At 37.1% G+C, this 17705-nt stretch overlaps 1 protein-coding gene across 3 annotated transcripts in view; it reads right to left on the bottom strand.

Annotated features, from left to right (window-relative positions):
• Positions 1 to 17705, bottom strand: part of LOC136746956 (1,4-alpha-glucan-branching enzyme) — a 374922-nt gene that overhangs the window by 313858 nt on the left and 43359 nt on the right. For all 3 annotated transcript variants that reach the window (XM_066699867.1, XM_066699866.1, XM_066699865.1), the window contains exon 2: positions 14019 to 14188. In XM_066699867.1, the coding sequence (XP_066555964.1) occupies positions 14019 to 14188 (170 nt within the window). The remainder of the gene's footprint in view (positions 1 to 14018; positions 14189 to 17705) is intronic.

The following is a 17705-nucleotide window of genomic DNA, read 5'->3' as shown; positions in this document are numbered from 1 at the left end:
GTACCCATCCTCTGATGGCTACTTCCAGCAGGATAATGCACCATGTCACAAAGGTCGAATCATTTCAAATTGGTTTCTTGAACATGACAATGAGTTCACTGTACTAAACTGGCCCCCACAGTCACCAGATCTCAACCCAATAGAGCATCTTTGGGATGTGGTGGAACGGGAGCTTCGTGCCCTGGATGTGCATCCCACAAATCTCCATCAACTGCGAGATGCTATCCTATCAATATGGGCCAACATTTCTAAAGAATGCTTTCAGCACCTTGTTGAATCAATGCCACGTAGAATTTAGGCAGTTCTGAAGGCGAAAGGGGGTCAAACACAGTATTAGTATGGTGTTCCTAATAATCCTTTAGGTGAGTATATATATATATATATATATATATATATATATATATATATATATATATATATATATATATATATATGTTTGTTGCTTTCTATTAGAAATACAAAATGTATTTACTTTCCCTTTCACCAAATGCTGCACTCATCAGTTTGATGGGCCTCATTGAGGGATGAAAGCTTTCAGGATATCACCCCAAAATTAACCAGACTGAAGTGTGACTGTTGGGCTCTGAACACAGTTTACATTTTAAACTCCATACACTTTGCCACTCCCTCAATTGGCACAGGTATTTGTTGGTAAAGATCTTACAAATTCCAAAAGTTGTTGAACTCCATGGGGTGATGCTGTATTCAGAATAAACACCCTTTTTTACTATGTACATTTAAAAACATATACAGTTAATGTTAATACTGCTGTTTTAGCATAAGACTGAACAGGCTCTCTACACTCTTCTTATCCACCCTCATCCACAGTGTCTGGAGGTATGGCTCACAGCATTGCACTTGGGTCCTACAGAAGGCTTGTGATGGTCTTGGGTCTGCATTTCATTAGATCTGTTTGATCACCATCCTTGGCTATTCTTAATACTTATTCCTTAATAATCCTTAATACGGTGTATGTTGTCCCAAGTGCTGCCAAGGTGCTGCATTATTTTGCTCTGACCTCAGCAAAGCCAACAGAATTGCATTTTTTTCAAACCAGGTCCCTCTGCTTTTCCTTCCAAATGGAGCTCTCAATTACTTCATTCACCTACTTACTTTATCAATGGGACCAATGGTGACTTCAGGGTGTTATGAATGTGCACTACCTATAACAATTAGCAGAGGTATTCAATTAATCTAGTAATTAATCAATCAGACTAATTAGGTTACTGAGTATATTGGGGGAAAACCCAGAGGACATTGACATTGGGGGACTGTAGTAATGGTTTTCTTTGTAAATGTGCACTATTCTTTTTTTATAGTAAAACACTGATGTGTGTGTGTGTGTCTATATATTATACACTCACCTAAAGGATTATTAGGAACACCATACTAATACTGTGTTTGACCCCCTTTCGCCTTCAGAACTTCCTTAATTCTACGTGGCATTGATTCAACAAGGTGCTGAAAGCATTCTTTAGAAATGTTGGCCCATATTGATAGGATAGCATCTTGCAGTTGATGGAGATTTGTGGGATGCACATCCAGGGCACGAAGCTCCCGTTCCACCACATCCCAAAGATGCTCTATTGGGTTGAGATCTGGTGACTGTGGGGGCCAGTTTAGTACAGTGAACTCATTGTCATGTTCAAGAAACCAATTTGAAATGATTCGACCTTTGTGACATGGTGCATTATCCTGCTGGAAGTAGCCATCATAGGATGGGTACATGGTGGTCATAAAGGGATGGACATGGTCAGAAACAATGCTCAGGTAGGCCGTGGCATTTAAACGATGCCCAATTGGCACTAAGGGGCCTAAAGTGTGCCAAGAAAACATCCCCCACACCATTACACCACCATCACCAGCCTGCACAGTGGTAACAACTGTCCAATTTTGGTGAGCTTGTGCAAATTGTAGCCTCTTTTTCCTATTTGTAGTGGAGATGAGTGGTACCCGGTGGGGTCCCATCCGCCTCAAATGCTTTGCTGCATACCTCGGTTGTAACGAGTGGTTATTTCAGTCAAAGTTGCTCTTCTATCAGCTTCAATCAGTCGGCCCATTCTCCTCTGACCTCTAGCATCAACAAGGCATTTTCGCCCACAGGACTGCCGCATACTGGATGTTTTTCCCTTTTCACACCATTCTTTGTAAACCCTAGAAATGGTTGTGCGTGAAAATCCCAGTAACTGAGCAGATTGTGAAATACTCAGACCGGCCCGTCTGGCACCAACAACCATGCCACGCTCAAAATTGCTTAAATCACCTTTCTTTCCCATTCAGACATTCAGTTTGGAGTTCAGGAGATTGTCTTGACCAGGACCACACCCCTAAATGCATTGAAGCAACTGCCATGTGATTGGTTGATTAGATAATTGCATTAATGAGAAATTGAACAGGTGTTCCTAATAATCCTTTAGGTGAGTATATATATATATATATATATATATATATATATACACACTGATCAGCCATAACATTATGATCACCTGCCTAATATTGTGTAGGTCACCCTTTTGCCACCAAAACAGCCCTGACCCGTCGAGGCATGGACTCCACTAGACCTCTGAAGGTGTGCTGTGGTATCTGGCACCAAGACATTAGCAGCAGATCCTTTAAGTCCTGTAAGTTGCGAGGTGGGGCCTCCATGGATCGGACTTGTTTGTCCAGCACATCCCACAGATGCTCGATTGGATTGAGATCTGGGGAATTTGGAGGCCAAGTCAACACCTTGAACTCGTGATTCATCAGACCAGGCCACCATCTCCATTGCTCCGTGGTCCAGTTCTGATGCTCTCGTGCCCATTGTAGGCGCTTTCGGCAGTGGACAGGGGTCTGCATGGGCACCCTGACTGGTCTGCGGCTATGCAGCCCCATACGCAACAAACTGCGATGCACTGTGTGTTCTGACACCTTTCTATCAGAACCAGCATTCACTTTTTCAGCAGTTTGAGCTACAGTAGCTAGCCTGTTGGATCGGACCACATGGGCCAGCCTTCACTCCCCACGTGCATCAGTGAGCCTTGGCCATTGGTAGGTACTGACCACTGCAGACCAGGAACACCCCACAAGAGCTGCAGTTTTGGAGATGCTCTTACCCAGTAGTCTAGCCATCACAATTTGGCCCTTGTCAAAGTCACTCAGATCCTTACGCTTGCCCATTTTTCCTGCTTCTAACACATCAAATTTGAGGACAAAATGTTCACTTGCTGCCTAATATATCCCACCCACTGACAGGTGTTATTCACTTCACCTGTCAGTGGTCATAATCTTATGGCTGATCGGTGTATGCATGCATGCTTTTACATATACGATTAATTCAGAAATCCCTTACTGAAATTGATGCTATAAGCATACAATTTATCAATACAATCTATTTACTCCACGTAGGTGCCCAGAAAAAAAATATACTTCGGTCAACATACCAACGTAAAACCTTTTCCCTCATCCATATATTTTTCCACATTCGTTATTTTGTGATGCATCTTTAATAATACCAAAATAATAAATACAAATAATAAGAACAAACTGTGGGACTAGATATACATCTCCTTGTCAGCTACCCACAGGCACAATTTTCTAAGATCATCATCTGTTCCTCTTGCTCTTTCCTGCCTTTCGTATACAGAAAACACACTGTCTGAAAATTCAATAATCTACTTGCTCCGGGCAAAAGACAGCAGGAATCAGTGTGGAGTGCAGTAGGCTATAACAAAATAATGGAGGGAGAAAAGAAAAAAAAAACTAAACTCTGCCTTGTAATCTGCAGAAATTGTATAAATCTTGAGCAAAACTCTGTTGACTATACAGTGGGTCACAGGAAACGTTCACAGCAGGGAAGCTTTTCATAATCATATTTACTACAATAAATAAATAAATAAATAAATAACGAAAAGTTATCTGAATTGTAAGGCATGGCGAGAAACTTGGTGTGAAGATTATACTACGTTCTCAGTTTTGCTGTTGTGTATGACTCAAGTCTGACAAGTCACATCATTACAGCCAATCTATAGTCTGCTTTAAACTGATTTTGTATCAGTGTTACTTGGCTGGACATTATGGTGGCAATACTTCCTAATTATATATATATATATATATATATATATATATATATATATATATATATATATATATATATATACATACATACATACATACATACATACATACATACATATACTGACATCCCTTTCATGCTAGGAAGAATTCCAACAACTGTCCTTAATTTTCAGTGAATATGTTATTACTACTAGAAACTGATGCTGTTTATCATTTAATTATTCCTTAGGTTAGCTTTATTGGAATCGTTTGACTGAAAACGTGATATTTCAGACGAATAACCATAGAAACTAGTACAGGCTTGAGGAACAATATGTATTCTTAAAATACATTCTTAAAATGTGATGTATTTCACCTTCCTACTTCTAAAACCGTAACAATTCAATATATAGATTTAAATATAATAACAAATATAACAAATATTTTAATCAGCAGAATAAGAATATAGTGTTGTGGCAACATGTAATATTAGTAAATATCCCAGCACATGGAAAGATAACAGTGGAAAGTTCATGACTGAAAGTGGCCTTGCTCTAAAATCTCCAATTGTTCTGGCACTTTTGTTATGCATTGAAGTGCAGCAAGATCATGTTCAAGAGAAACAGAATTCTACAGTTCCTCTGGGAAAAGTAATTCTTCACATGCCATAGATCACCACATCTAGATGAAGCAAAGTGGAGCAGAAAGCCAATGTAGTATACAAGCTTGTATAGGCCTATAATGAACAGGTGATTCACTACAACTTTAAGAAGCTATAGTGGTGCAAGACTTCCAAAATGTTTCCAAATGATTCTGAAGATGAAGGTGATGAACAAGACCAGACTGAAAATAAAGAATGTGACAGCTGCAGACTATTTCACAGGAGGTAACTCAATTGATAGGACACATACTCATTCCTTCAAAGTAAGAATAAAATAATACTACCAACAAGATATGTTAAGGACCATGCCATAGCTGGTGCTAAAATAGAAAAATGCTGATCTCGGCTGGCAGGAGTTAGCTGGCTGCCTTTAACACAAGGAACAGGCAGTTAATTATTGCAAAGCTCCAGCAGGTCAAAAGACTGGTTTCATTCCGAATATTCATTGACATTTTGTTTTTCTTTCGTAATACAGATCTCAGCTTATGCATCCAATACAATATGCATCCAAGCTCTAGGAACACACACAAACGCTAGGCACTTCAGGATTCACAAGAAAATTGAAAAATCAAATTATTTGACCCGTGTCAAAATCTAATCTTTCAGTAAATTGTTAGAGTCTGTCTGCAGGGACTGGAGTTTCATGCAAATCTTTTTTAAGAACAGGAGGAAATCAAAGTACCAGTTACAATACTTAGTGGGTAATAACCACTTCCCAAGCATCTATATCAGGTAAACATTATTTATTTCAACCAGGTACCAATTTGGCTTTTCACCCAAAGCACTTTTCCCTCCTCTGCTGTAAAATGGTATACCCAGTGCCACTGTCCTGCCTTAAATGTAAAAATTACTCAGAAATGTCTCATTAAATATACAGTAAGCATGTCAACCAATACATATTCACATTACATTTACATTAATTATTGTTAAGAAACGGAACAACCCTACCAATCTGGAGAAATTAAAGTAATTTCTGATGTCATCAATTTTTTTCATGAACCATGTCACAAACTGGGAAAAGAAATATCTTGTACAATAAGCATTTTCCCAAATGCAGTGTTGGCCGCAGTACAAGAAACAAGTGCAATAAGGACCATATGTATATGTATGTATATATTACATATAAATGAGGGGAGCAATCATTTCAAATTTCAGAGTAAAACATGTTCACACATTGTAACTGGCAAACACTGGACTACCATGTCAGCAATCAGTTGTTTCTGTATGGACTATTAAAATGACAGACACTGGCTTTTTGAATTAGGTTATTGCAAAGGCATCACAACCAAGGCAATTCAGAGTCCTGCTTTTTGCTATATGAATATTAGTAACATTTTAACATTTTATTTGACAAAGAAAACTAAAAAAACATGATCTAGACACAAAGTCAGAGATCACAGTAATGTAAAGCATTTCCATTTCTGAAACACTGTCTTATCTGACCTTTAAGGTAGTATTATTCTAGTTCACAATCAAGCATTTTGTAGTGGCTCTCATTGTCAGTCACTAGAGCTGCTCCTTGTTGAATTACAGACAGGACCCATGTGCTGTGAGAAAACTCAACTAAAACAACAACGTTCCCATTCCCTTTGCTACCTCCTCCATGATCAACATCACATATTGCATATCTCAAGTATTTGTGTAACATTTGAATAGGATGTGCACTGTCAGTACAGAATGCAATGCTGATCTAGATATTCCCTGTCTAACTGTACTGTAACACACAAAAAGTGGATGAGTGCAATATGATTATCAGATCACTGAAAAAACGAGAATGAGATTTTTTTTTAAGATTAAGGTGCATTTAATTCCTCAAATGAAAAGCAATCGCTCTAATTGTGACCTATTTGCTGGGTCCACATTATGGTTTGCATGAATAGAGGTCCCACTTTTTCTTAGATGAGTTATGAAATGATCTGTTTACCTAGCACTAGCAAAGGGAAACTCTAACAGCAATCATCACATCAAAGGAAATATTCTGCACCGCATACAAATCAATATTCCTGTTCAGCCTTATAAACTGTGGGCATGTATTATTTCAGAAAACTGTAAATGATCGCAGAATACCACATTTTCAAATGATCTCTACAGCCTGAAAGGTTCTACCAAACCAGTGCATAAAACAGCAGGTTTTTGTCAGGCAGGAGAAATATAGCATATATTTTATTATATTTTTATTTTAAAGATTTGCTTCATTTTACCAAAACATTCCTTATTATCTCTGCAAAAACAGAGGCCTTTGTTCACAGCTTCGTAAACATTAACAAGTATACCCTGTTAGATTAAGCACTACAAAGGTATGTGGTAACAAATTTCCAACAGCAAGCATGTTTTCATTTGTTTCAGCCCGACATTCAGTATTTGCTGTCCTGCACATATTCAGCCGTTGTAAAATAAATGTAAGCTGCAAAATATTTGCATAACAGTACACCTTGGGCAAAATACTGCTATAAAAATACTTACATCAAATATCAAAATACAAGTAATAAATTACTTTAGATACACTTGGAAAATTATAATTTATTTTCACGTCACTATGATAAATCATTTAAAAGAAAAAATAACTAGTATCAATAAATGAACTGAAACTGGGAAAAATAAATTTCTAAAACTGGAATGAGACATGACATCCAGTAAATGCAAAGTTTTATATGGAGCAGACATGGGGTAAATTAAAAGTAAATTGTCAGTAACAATATTAAAAATATAAAAATAAAATGATAATTTTGGAAAAGTTCATGCAGTTGTCATAAACAGTTAATATACAATAAAATATAAGATTGTACATACCATACAGTGTGGGATGATAACACAGGAAATTATAAAGAATACTAAAACAAACATTGAAAATGAACAGAACACTTACTTCAAACAGAGCACTAAAGGGAAAAAAAATATGCTTTCAGTGTTTAGTAATTGAACAACAAGCCAAGTACACTTGGAGGGCAATGTCGGCTTGAAAACAAAGTTGTTTTATTCTATAGAGCCTGTAGAGATTTCTTCCATATGCCTTTGTGCAAAGTGATGACATCTAACAGATACATTTAATTGACTCTGGACAGGTAGCTCTGTGGTTTTCATTATACATTAGTGCATGCTTGCATTCGGCACATCAGCGGCCACTTGACAAAACAGAGATTTCTACTATCTCAGTCTGAATAATAAGGCAATTATCCACGTCCATCGTAATTAGGAATGTTATCTGAGGAATTACCGGAACCCAAGCTGGGAAGAGCTTGGGAAATTGCTGTAACCAAATAAATAAGTATAACCTTGTTGACCTCGGGGCAGCCTCAGCCAATGCGATTGTATGAATCAAAATGGTCATCTGTCAGTGTGTAATTGTTACCGGAAAATAACAGTCTTATTATACATATATAGGAAACTCATTCAAACCTGCCAGTTTCCTTTAGTGAAACCATTTAAAAAGCCAAAATAAAACCTAAAAACCCTAAAAACTATTTAAAATTAAATCAATAGATCCTCAGGGGCACAGTGTCTAATTGTATAATTTGGGTTTACCTTTGGCTGACAGAGGACTGGGACAGCCCAAGCAGAAAGTAATGCGGCAAGGATAACATCACACTGCACATTATTTTGTTAACCAACTAATCACCTATTATAAGCTAAGCTCATATTGTCAATGCCATGTATACTACATTGGACCTTTTTGTTTTTGTCCAATAAATACTTGTAAAAACAATAGGCCAAGGGTCTAAAGGTATTAAAGGGACTAGCAGAATTAAAAACAAACAAACCACCTGGGCCAGAATGTATATTTCCAATAGTACTTAAATAAATGAGCGAAATTATTTACAGGCCGCTAACAAAACTATTCGAAATGACACTGGGGGATGTGCCAAATTATTGGAAAACTGCTAATGTCATACCAATCCAAATAGGGGACAAAACTGAGACGGGAAATTACAGACCAATCAGTCTCACCTGCATCACTTGTAAAATGTTGGAAAAAATGATTAGACAGAAAATAGAGGAGCATGTTAATTAAAACCATATACTAGATAGATAGAGATAGAGCACTAAACAGAGCAAGGTAATACATGCAGGTAACAAACATGTCCACTATAATTACACTATGGGAGGAATAGAACTAGAAGAAGTAACGCATGAGAAAGACCTAGAAGTCTATGTGGACTCTTCACTTTCTCCATCCAAACAATGTGGGGAAGCAATAAAAAAGGCAAACAGAATGTTAGGGTATATTGTCAAAAGTGCAGAATTTAAAACAAGTGCAGTAATGTTCAGACTGTACAATGCAGTAGTTAGAGCTCATCTGGAATACTGTGTACAGTTCTGGGCTCCACACTTCAAGAAAGATATCACTGGTCTAGAGGCAGTTCAGAGGAGAGCAACCAGACTTATTCCAGATTTGAAGGGGATGTCCTACTGAGAGACTGAGGGAACTGAACCTTTTCACCCTACAACAGAGGAGACTATGTGGGGACTTGAGTCTTCAAAATCATGAAAGGCAATGACCACATAAAACCAGAGGAGCTTTTCCAGATCTGCAGGGACACATGGACCCAGGTACACAAATGGAAATTGGGCTTCAAGGCATTGAAAACTGAAAACAGGAGACACTTCTCCACACAGAGTCATCACAATCTGGAACAAACTCCCCAGCGATGTGGTTGAAGCTGAACATGTGGGAACATTTAAAAATAGACTGGATAGGATCCTTGGATCACTTAGTTATTAATGGACACCAAACGAGCACAATGGGTTGAATGGCCTCCTCTTGTTTGTAAAGTTAATGTTCTTTTGTTCTAAAATGTACTTTCAGATTGCCTTTTTCCCCATTTGTCTGTGGTGCTTCTTTAGAACAGCATTAAAGAAAACATGTATTATCCTATACTAACACAAGCAAATAGAGTAAATAAACCTTTCATTTGAAGGTGTAACAAATGTAACCATAACTACCTGAAAAAGCTATTGGGAGCTATGTATAACATAACTATGAAGAGAGGCCCCAGAGATCAGTGGAGATAATCTGATGCACTACCACTGAGTGCCTAGGGATGCTTAATTGGACAAGGAGGGGGGTAAACACTAACTGTGTTAACAAGACGACAAAAGTAACTTTATTATAAATAACAAAAACAAGATGTGTTCATTCATACTTCACTGCATGTGTATCCATGTTGCAAAACAGTACGTTCAATTGCAGAGAAAAACACTGATGCAGTAGTTTATTTATTTTTTAATAACACATACGCATGTACATATAGATATATATTACAGATACACAGCTATTGTGGATCAGGGAGCAAAAAGCCTTGTAAAGATTCACCAGCTCTGTGCAATTTTAAAAGCTCCATATATTATAATGCTAATTTGGAAGGTTAGTGCCTCTGTGGCAGGGTTCGTCCTCTTACCTGCCATATCAAAAGACAACATTTTGATTACACTGCCTTTACTGTCATATGAATACATCACAGACTCAATTACTTCCAACACTTTGGCCACAGCTGAATGTGACAGGATTACCACATCACATATTATTTAGTTTTTGTGTTAGTTTGTTTTGGTTGTTGTTGTTGGCATGTTTGCTTTGTTTAGTTTTTTTAGGCAGGCTGAAGGTCAGAAGTAATGTTCAACCTGACCTGTGAACATCCATGGTGTGGAACGATGCAAGACCCATGCATTTAAAAAAGGCCAGGACTCAAAATCCTTTGCTTTCAGTAGTCAGCAGTCTCAGAAAATGAAATGTCAGGAAATTCACCTCGTTTTATGGACAAGACATATAAGACGCCAGTCTTAATCTATACAAAATGCAGCTGTGTGTACGTTTAAAGATGAATGTGCAGCCTCTCTATTTATTTTGGGGGGTAAGTTAATGGTACAAAAATATGTATATCAATTCAAAACGATTTAGGCTTCCTTGTTTTCTTAATGCTCACTATTTGCCTTCTTTTTTTCTTGTAAAACAATAACACAAAGAGTAAGTCTGTAAAAAACTGTTCACGAGTACACAGTACAGGTATCAAAACTAACATTAAAACACACTGAAATTAGATATTGCATGATCAGATTGGACACTTCAACATTTGATTTCTCAAGATACCTCCTTCCCTTTAATGCCTGCTCTCTAATTAACTGAAATCGACTACAAATACCAAGTGCTCGGAGGTACTAATAGCGCAATGCTTGGCAGACTCCATTGTTCAGCTTTACAATACATTGCATTACCTCAGAATGTGCTCAATTCAAACTGAAAGGGAATACCTAATACACTAGAGGAATGGAAACTCAACTGTAATAAATACCAGGCCAAGTGAACAAAATCTCCTTCCACCTTTCCATAAACTAGGACACTGAAATTGATGCACGAATTACAGGTATAGTAAATGAGAAAATCGTATTCTATAATTATACTGAAAATAATACATATGTTAAACGAAGCTTACAAAAGTGTACATCCTGTTCCAATCCAGGCTTCTTGTTCCATTACAATAGATTTGCTCTGAAGGGTGTTAGTTAAGGAACAGCATGTTGCTGGTAGATTATATTTTATGAATGTGTGTTTTGAAGTAGGTGCAAGTCATGCACTTCAACACAAGGTGAAGCACCAAATCTATGATTCAGATCAAGGATATTGCTCAAACATCCAAAATAAAAATGCCAAGCAAAGAAAGAAATGGCACACCACAATGCATGGTAGAGAGCAAGGAGAATCCCATGCTGTGATTTAGATTCATGGGTATCCTCTGTTAAAGCTGCTCATGCCAGGACAGAACTGCAAATATGCTGAAAGAAATAGCAATGCCTGGGTGTTCAACAGGGAAACAGTATCTCCCACTGAAAAGCATGTGAATACATATTAACCACATCTCTCATTCTCCACTAGCTCCTGCAGTAAGATATAGAGAAGGAAGAGCAACTTAAAAAGAAACACTTAATGTCAGATTGCTTCCATTATCTTTCCCCATAAGAGCTTGTGAAAAGTAACAATGAGGCAGCTGCAATAAAAAAGCAAGAGATTTCAAACGTAAATCCCACATTAACATTGTTTCAGTTGCAAGGAAAGGGTCTTGTATAACTATTGTAATATCCAGATTTGTGCGCGCTAATGGGCTGTCCTTTCTGTCAACTCGGAATGCTCTGAAGGCTTTAAGAAAGACACACTAATAAAATGTATATCTTACATAGTTCTAGAGATATTTATAGTCATTAGTACAATCCATGCTTTGTTGTCAGTAGCACTGTAGTAAATAAAATAAAAATAAAAAAGTCTTATTGATCCTACACAGCCTTAATCCCTGCATATATGCATTTCTCTTAGATTACTTACTTTCTTAACATATTTGCTCAATCATGATGCCTTTGCTTTCCCTATGGACAAAAATAAAAAAGTAACCCAGCAGAACATAGTGCAGTCTAAATGTATGCAAACGTGCACATATACATATACAGACGTGCTCAAATCTGTTGGTACCCTTACAGCTCATTGAAATAATGCTTCATTCCTCTTGAGAAGCTGTTGCATCATGTATACTGGCATACCTTTGGTATGTCATAGAATAAAGCAAAGAAGCTGTGATAAGAGATTAATTCTACAAAGATATTCTAAAATGGTCTGGACACATTTGTTGGTACCCCTTAGAAAAGATAGGAAACCAGGCTACGAGACCATCTCCAAGCAGCTTGATGTTCCTGTGAGAACAGTTGCAAATATTATTAAGAAGTTCAAGGTCCACGGAACTGTAGCCAACCTCCCTGGGCGCGGCCGCATGAGGAAAATCGACCCCAGATTGAACAGAGGGATAGTGCGAATGGCAGAAAAAGAACCAAAGGATAACTGCCAAACAGATACAAGCTGAACTCCAAGGTGAAGGTGTGTCAGTTTCTGATCACACCATCCGTCGCTTCTTGAGCAAAAGTGGCCTCCATGGAAGAAGACCCAGGAGGACTTTGCTAAAATGCATATTGACAAGCCACAATCCTTCTGGGAGAATGTCCTTTGGACAGATGACTCAAAACTGGAGCTTTTTGGCAAGTCACATCAGCTCTATGTTCGCAGACGAAAAAATGAAGCTTTCAAAGAAAAGAACACCAAACCTACAGTGAAACATGCAGGAGGCTCGGTTATGTTTTGGGGCTGCTTTGCTGCTCCTTGCACAGGGTGCCTTGAATCTGTGCAGGGCACAATGAAATCTCAAGACTATCAAGGCATTCTGGAGCAAAACGAACTGCCCAGTGTCAGAAAGCTCTGTCTCAGTCACAGGACATGGGTCCTCCAACAGCATAATGACCCAAAACACACAGCACCCAAGAATGGATAAGAACAAACATTGAACTGTTCTGAAGTGGCCTTCTATGAGTCCTGATCTGAATCTTATCGAACATCTATGGAAAGAGCTGAAAATCCCAGTCTGGAGAAGGCACCCATCAAACCTGAGACAGCTGGATCAGTTTGCTCAGGAAGAGTGGGCCAAACTACCTGTTAATAGGTGCAGTGTCATTGAGAGCTACAGAAAATGTTTGATTGCAGTGATTGCATCTAAAGGTTGTGCAACAAAATATCAGGTTGAGGGTCCCATCATTTTTGTCCATGCCATTTTCATTTGTTTTATTATTTACAATATTATGTTGAAAAACAAAATCAAAAGCACTTGTTTTGATGTACAGTGTCTCTTTTCTAGTTAATGCCAGCAAAGCTTCTGATTTCATCTTCTCTTCTTCTAGATCTTTGGCATTATATACACACATATACATATACATACACACACAAACAAACAAACAGAATGGCCAGTCCTGATCTCTTTCAGCTTTAGAAATCCCATCATTGTTTGGCTGTATGCTGAATTGCTGTTCTGTTTACACTAGATTTACTCTGAAGGATATTAGTCATGGTTAAATGAAGGGTTAAAGGTTAAAAGCAAACCATTTTTCTAGTAGAAGAGGTCAGCAACACATTCCCAACATTTGAGCTTCTGCTTCATTGATGGCATTATTGGTGAGATAATGCAACACTGACTTGAAATTTATTTAAAATTTACTACAGAAGAGATTGAATAGAATGCTAGTTTCCCACTGGAAAACGAAGACTGAGATTTAATAGAGCTAAGAGCTCATAAATATACAGTAGTGCTTTCAGCAAAACAACTAAATATCCAGACTTAGCATGTACCACTATAAATCATTTATTATAACCCACTGATTTCTAAAATATGGAATACATTACAAAGGTTATTGGTCTGAAATAAGAAGCAGTTTCCTAGGCAACGTACCCTTTCATTCATTTGACAGAAACATTGTGTAAAAAAAACTATGTTGATCAAGGAGAACTTTTGTTACTTACTAAAATCTCCAGTAAGAAAGACTGCCTCAGCCCCTGGAACCCACTCTTTAAAATAAAGACCATTGTCAGGTTGTCTGTGGACTCCGAAGGATTCGTAGCCGCGGGTGAACTTTTCATATCCACCTTCAGCCTCTTCAATCATTGCAATCTTCTTTGTAAAAAGGCCATACCTTAAAAACACAGAGGAATAAGACAAAAAATGTAAGCATTCACTCTTAGACACTCTATAGCCTTTGGTATTTGGTATTTTATTATTATTATTATATATAAAGTACATGAAAATTCCTATACAGTACAAGTTGTACTAACTACCCTTTAGTAAGTTTTTAAGACCAGTCATGTCTGAAATTATTTCAGTCAGAGGATTGAGTTCTGATGAACTTATTTATTTGTTAAATCTATATAACAATGCACAGACTCTGAATCTATAAATACATATCCAATACTTGGTTTACTAGTTCATATTTAAGGTTAATTGCCTGTAAAACATTTCTGATCAAAGTTTCCAATTTCAAACATTAAAAATCTTGTGCACAAAAAATGAAACCCCTTTACCCAAAATTGCAAACTAAAATGTACTTAAATAAATATAGAGTGCTGCAATTCTGCTGTTGTTCAGCACTTCGCTTTGCAGAGTTTGCAGTAACAGCCCACAAACCACAGGGAAACTCTAAACATGGAAAGTCTAAAAACATGAAACAGTGAGCTTGCACAAAATAAAAATGTACTGATATTGATGGGCTTTATGAGATTAATGTATTGTCAGCTATGAGGGTATACAACAGGTCAACAAAATTAAGTTATAACAAAGCCTTAACCCTAAATTGTAAGGCCTACCCCTTCATTCAGAGCTCTCACTGATCTATTCTGTAAATATTTTAAAACTAATTTAATTAAAAAATGACCTCTCGTCTACCTGAAAACTGCAAATTACAAACATTGCCTTTTTATTCATAAGTGGAGAAATTGGCTTCTGAAAATACATTTAAAAATAAATAAAAATACAAGAAAAGGTACTGGTTTGTACTTGGATCTTGGCTGTTCACGGGTAGGCCAATGTTTTGGTCTTATAATATTATCAAATAATACTAAATATATTCTAGAGGTCAATGTGATTAACAGATGTTTCATATTGCCATTTATGCTCCATCCAATTAAAAAATTAATGTCTGCTTTTGTCAGGCAGAGTAACTTTGGGCCCTGCTAATTACTAGAACAGTTAAATTCAATTGGCATTTTATGAAGCATTCTCAGAAATGTAACCCCAAACACAAATTTGCTATTGTTTTGTCCCTTACTCCTAAAAGTCTTCAAATGATACTGGAAGGAAACTGATGTTGTTTAGACTGAGAAAGTGATGCGTAAATTTAATGTGTAAATTAAAAATCGTATAAGTCTTTAAGATCAAACAGACCCACCAAATCACATTTAAAGAGCCATGACTTGGAGGTATCTATCCATTGAATATTACGGCTTTAGAATGCCATTTTAGATTTTCTTTATTAGTGCATTAGATTTTACCACAATGCCAAGATAAGCCTCTTTAAAAAGGCAATTATATGGCAGTTTTCTCACTATTTCTATTTAATTTTAAGGAGACTCAGTGTGGTACTCAAAAAAGCTATAACTGGAGGATGTAATGGGAAAGTGTTTATGAGCATAAGTGTATTATTATTGAACGATGAAATCATGGCAAAGCAATTACTAATAGCTTAGTAAAATGGGCCTTTTTACGAGCCGTTATCAGTGTGTATCCTTTTTACAATTGTCCCCTGCTTTAAAAATCCTTTTGGCTTTTAATGTTACATGCCTGAGCTCTACAAACGAATTAACGCCTCTATTGATTCAGCAAAGGAAAACAAATTGAAAATTAGATGCAACCCTCTGCTCTGCATGAAAGTTAATTAGAATTGTTCCGAATAAATTAAAGATGATTTGATCAAAAAAAGAAAAGAAAAAAAAAGTGTAGTATTTACACCAGAAAATTAATCTAATGGTGTGCAATTTCGAACATTTTAAACATTTCTACAAACAATGTCTCTTCAACTCATTATGCACTCATCTGAATAATTAACATTAGTGCTGCTTTTCTCAAATGCAAGGTTTCATGTACTATTTATTTTGATACACACATTTCAGATGTATTCATAATTATTTTGTATGACATTCAACAATAGCAACTAAACTGTCTATGAAATCTACTTACAGAGAATGCTGTTGTTTCTTAATCACAAGTTACACTTTTCTAAATATGTTATTCTACTACAAACGCATAGGTAACCATTGTATTATTATACCATATATAAATGCCTATGTAAGGATACAAAGAGTAATCTTGGATTACAATAAAGTGCAAAAGCAAAACTAAAATGGCAACAAACATCCGTTACACTGCAGTTTAACCCAAAAGGAAGAAAACATCTCGTTTATAATGACTGAAAATATTCTGGGGTGGGGGGCTGAATAAAAGATGTATTGCAAACAGCAGGAAACTGTGTGTTACTGGTAGTGAGGTTTAGTGCTGCAGGGATTGTAACAATCCCATTTAAGTCAACACAGTAATCTGGTGGCAGTGTTTAAGTGCAGTTGGGACATGTAGACATTTCCAAAATGGTTCAAGCTTCCCCGATGTTTCCTCCTGACTTGCACCTGCCCATCATAAAGCACGATAAAAACCTTCTTCCTTATAACTTAAAAAATCCATGCTTTTCTGTAATCGGGACAGTGATGATGTCATTATGATGTAATTTATTTAACATGAAGGCATTTGAGGGGTGGGTTGTACACCAGTATGAATGTGAATACTGGTACGGCGCTGTGCCACGATATAGATTTTGGATATCATGTTTTGGTTTGGGGATACGTGCTCTCCCAAGTGCACTGATCTATAGGATACTGCACATTTACTTATATAATATTAAATGCAATATTTATAAATTCATTAAAATCAACTTAGGCTTGATTATGTTGAGCACGTATAAGACGTCATCTTTTTAAATAACTGAGTGTATTGGAAAATGCTAATTTCAGAAATTTTTTTGCAAATAAAAGGTACCGGTCAAAACACGGATGGCTACTGACATCAGGCCGTCGTTGTTTTGACCATCGTACCAAAGTGGACATGATGACATTGGGGCAACTTGGTCAGGCTAACGTTGGCACGATGAGCAAAATCACGAAGGCCTGATGGTCCAACCATTCATGATCAGTCGGCCCAACGTTGCTGTGATATCTGGGGGTGAATTTGTCATGCAGTTTTCAACACAAGCATTTCATCACCAGTGACAATTCATCATGGATGAATACATATATTCACTTACAAATTACATAAATAAAAGCCCAATAGAGCAACTGTATAGAAAAATATACAGTAAACAAAATACAAGTCCTACATCCTAGATTGGAAAAGCTAATAAGTGCAGACAAGGTGTGAAGTCATAGTAAAGTGAATATGACCATTCTTACACTCCGCCCCATTATTTTCGGATCATTCGCGATCTGAGAAATGAAGTGTATTTTTAACAAAACTGCAAAATATACTGATGCGGGAGGCGGGGAGCTTTCAACCGACGACTCTCGTATGTAGGGCCTTGCTAGCCTGAGCTACAGGTTGTGAAATCGTCCATTTATCAGAATGTACAGAGCTAATTTGCGTAGGCTCACTTTTTTTTTTTTTTTTGGTCAGCT

Source organism: Amia ocellicauda, chromosome 3 (genome assembly GCF_036373705.1).
Source record: "Amia ocellicauda isolate fAmiCal2 chromosome 3, fAmiCal2.hap1, whole genome shotgun sequence".
Lineage (NCBI taxonomy): Eukaryota > Metazoa > Chordata > Actinopteri > Amiiformes > Amiidae > Amia > Amia ocellicauda.
The sequence above is the reverse complement of the archived record's forward strand: the minus strand, read 5'-3'. Positions and strand labels throughout refer to the sequence as shown.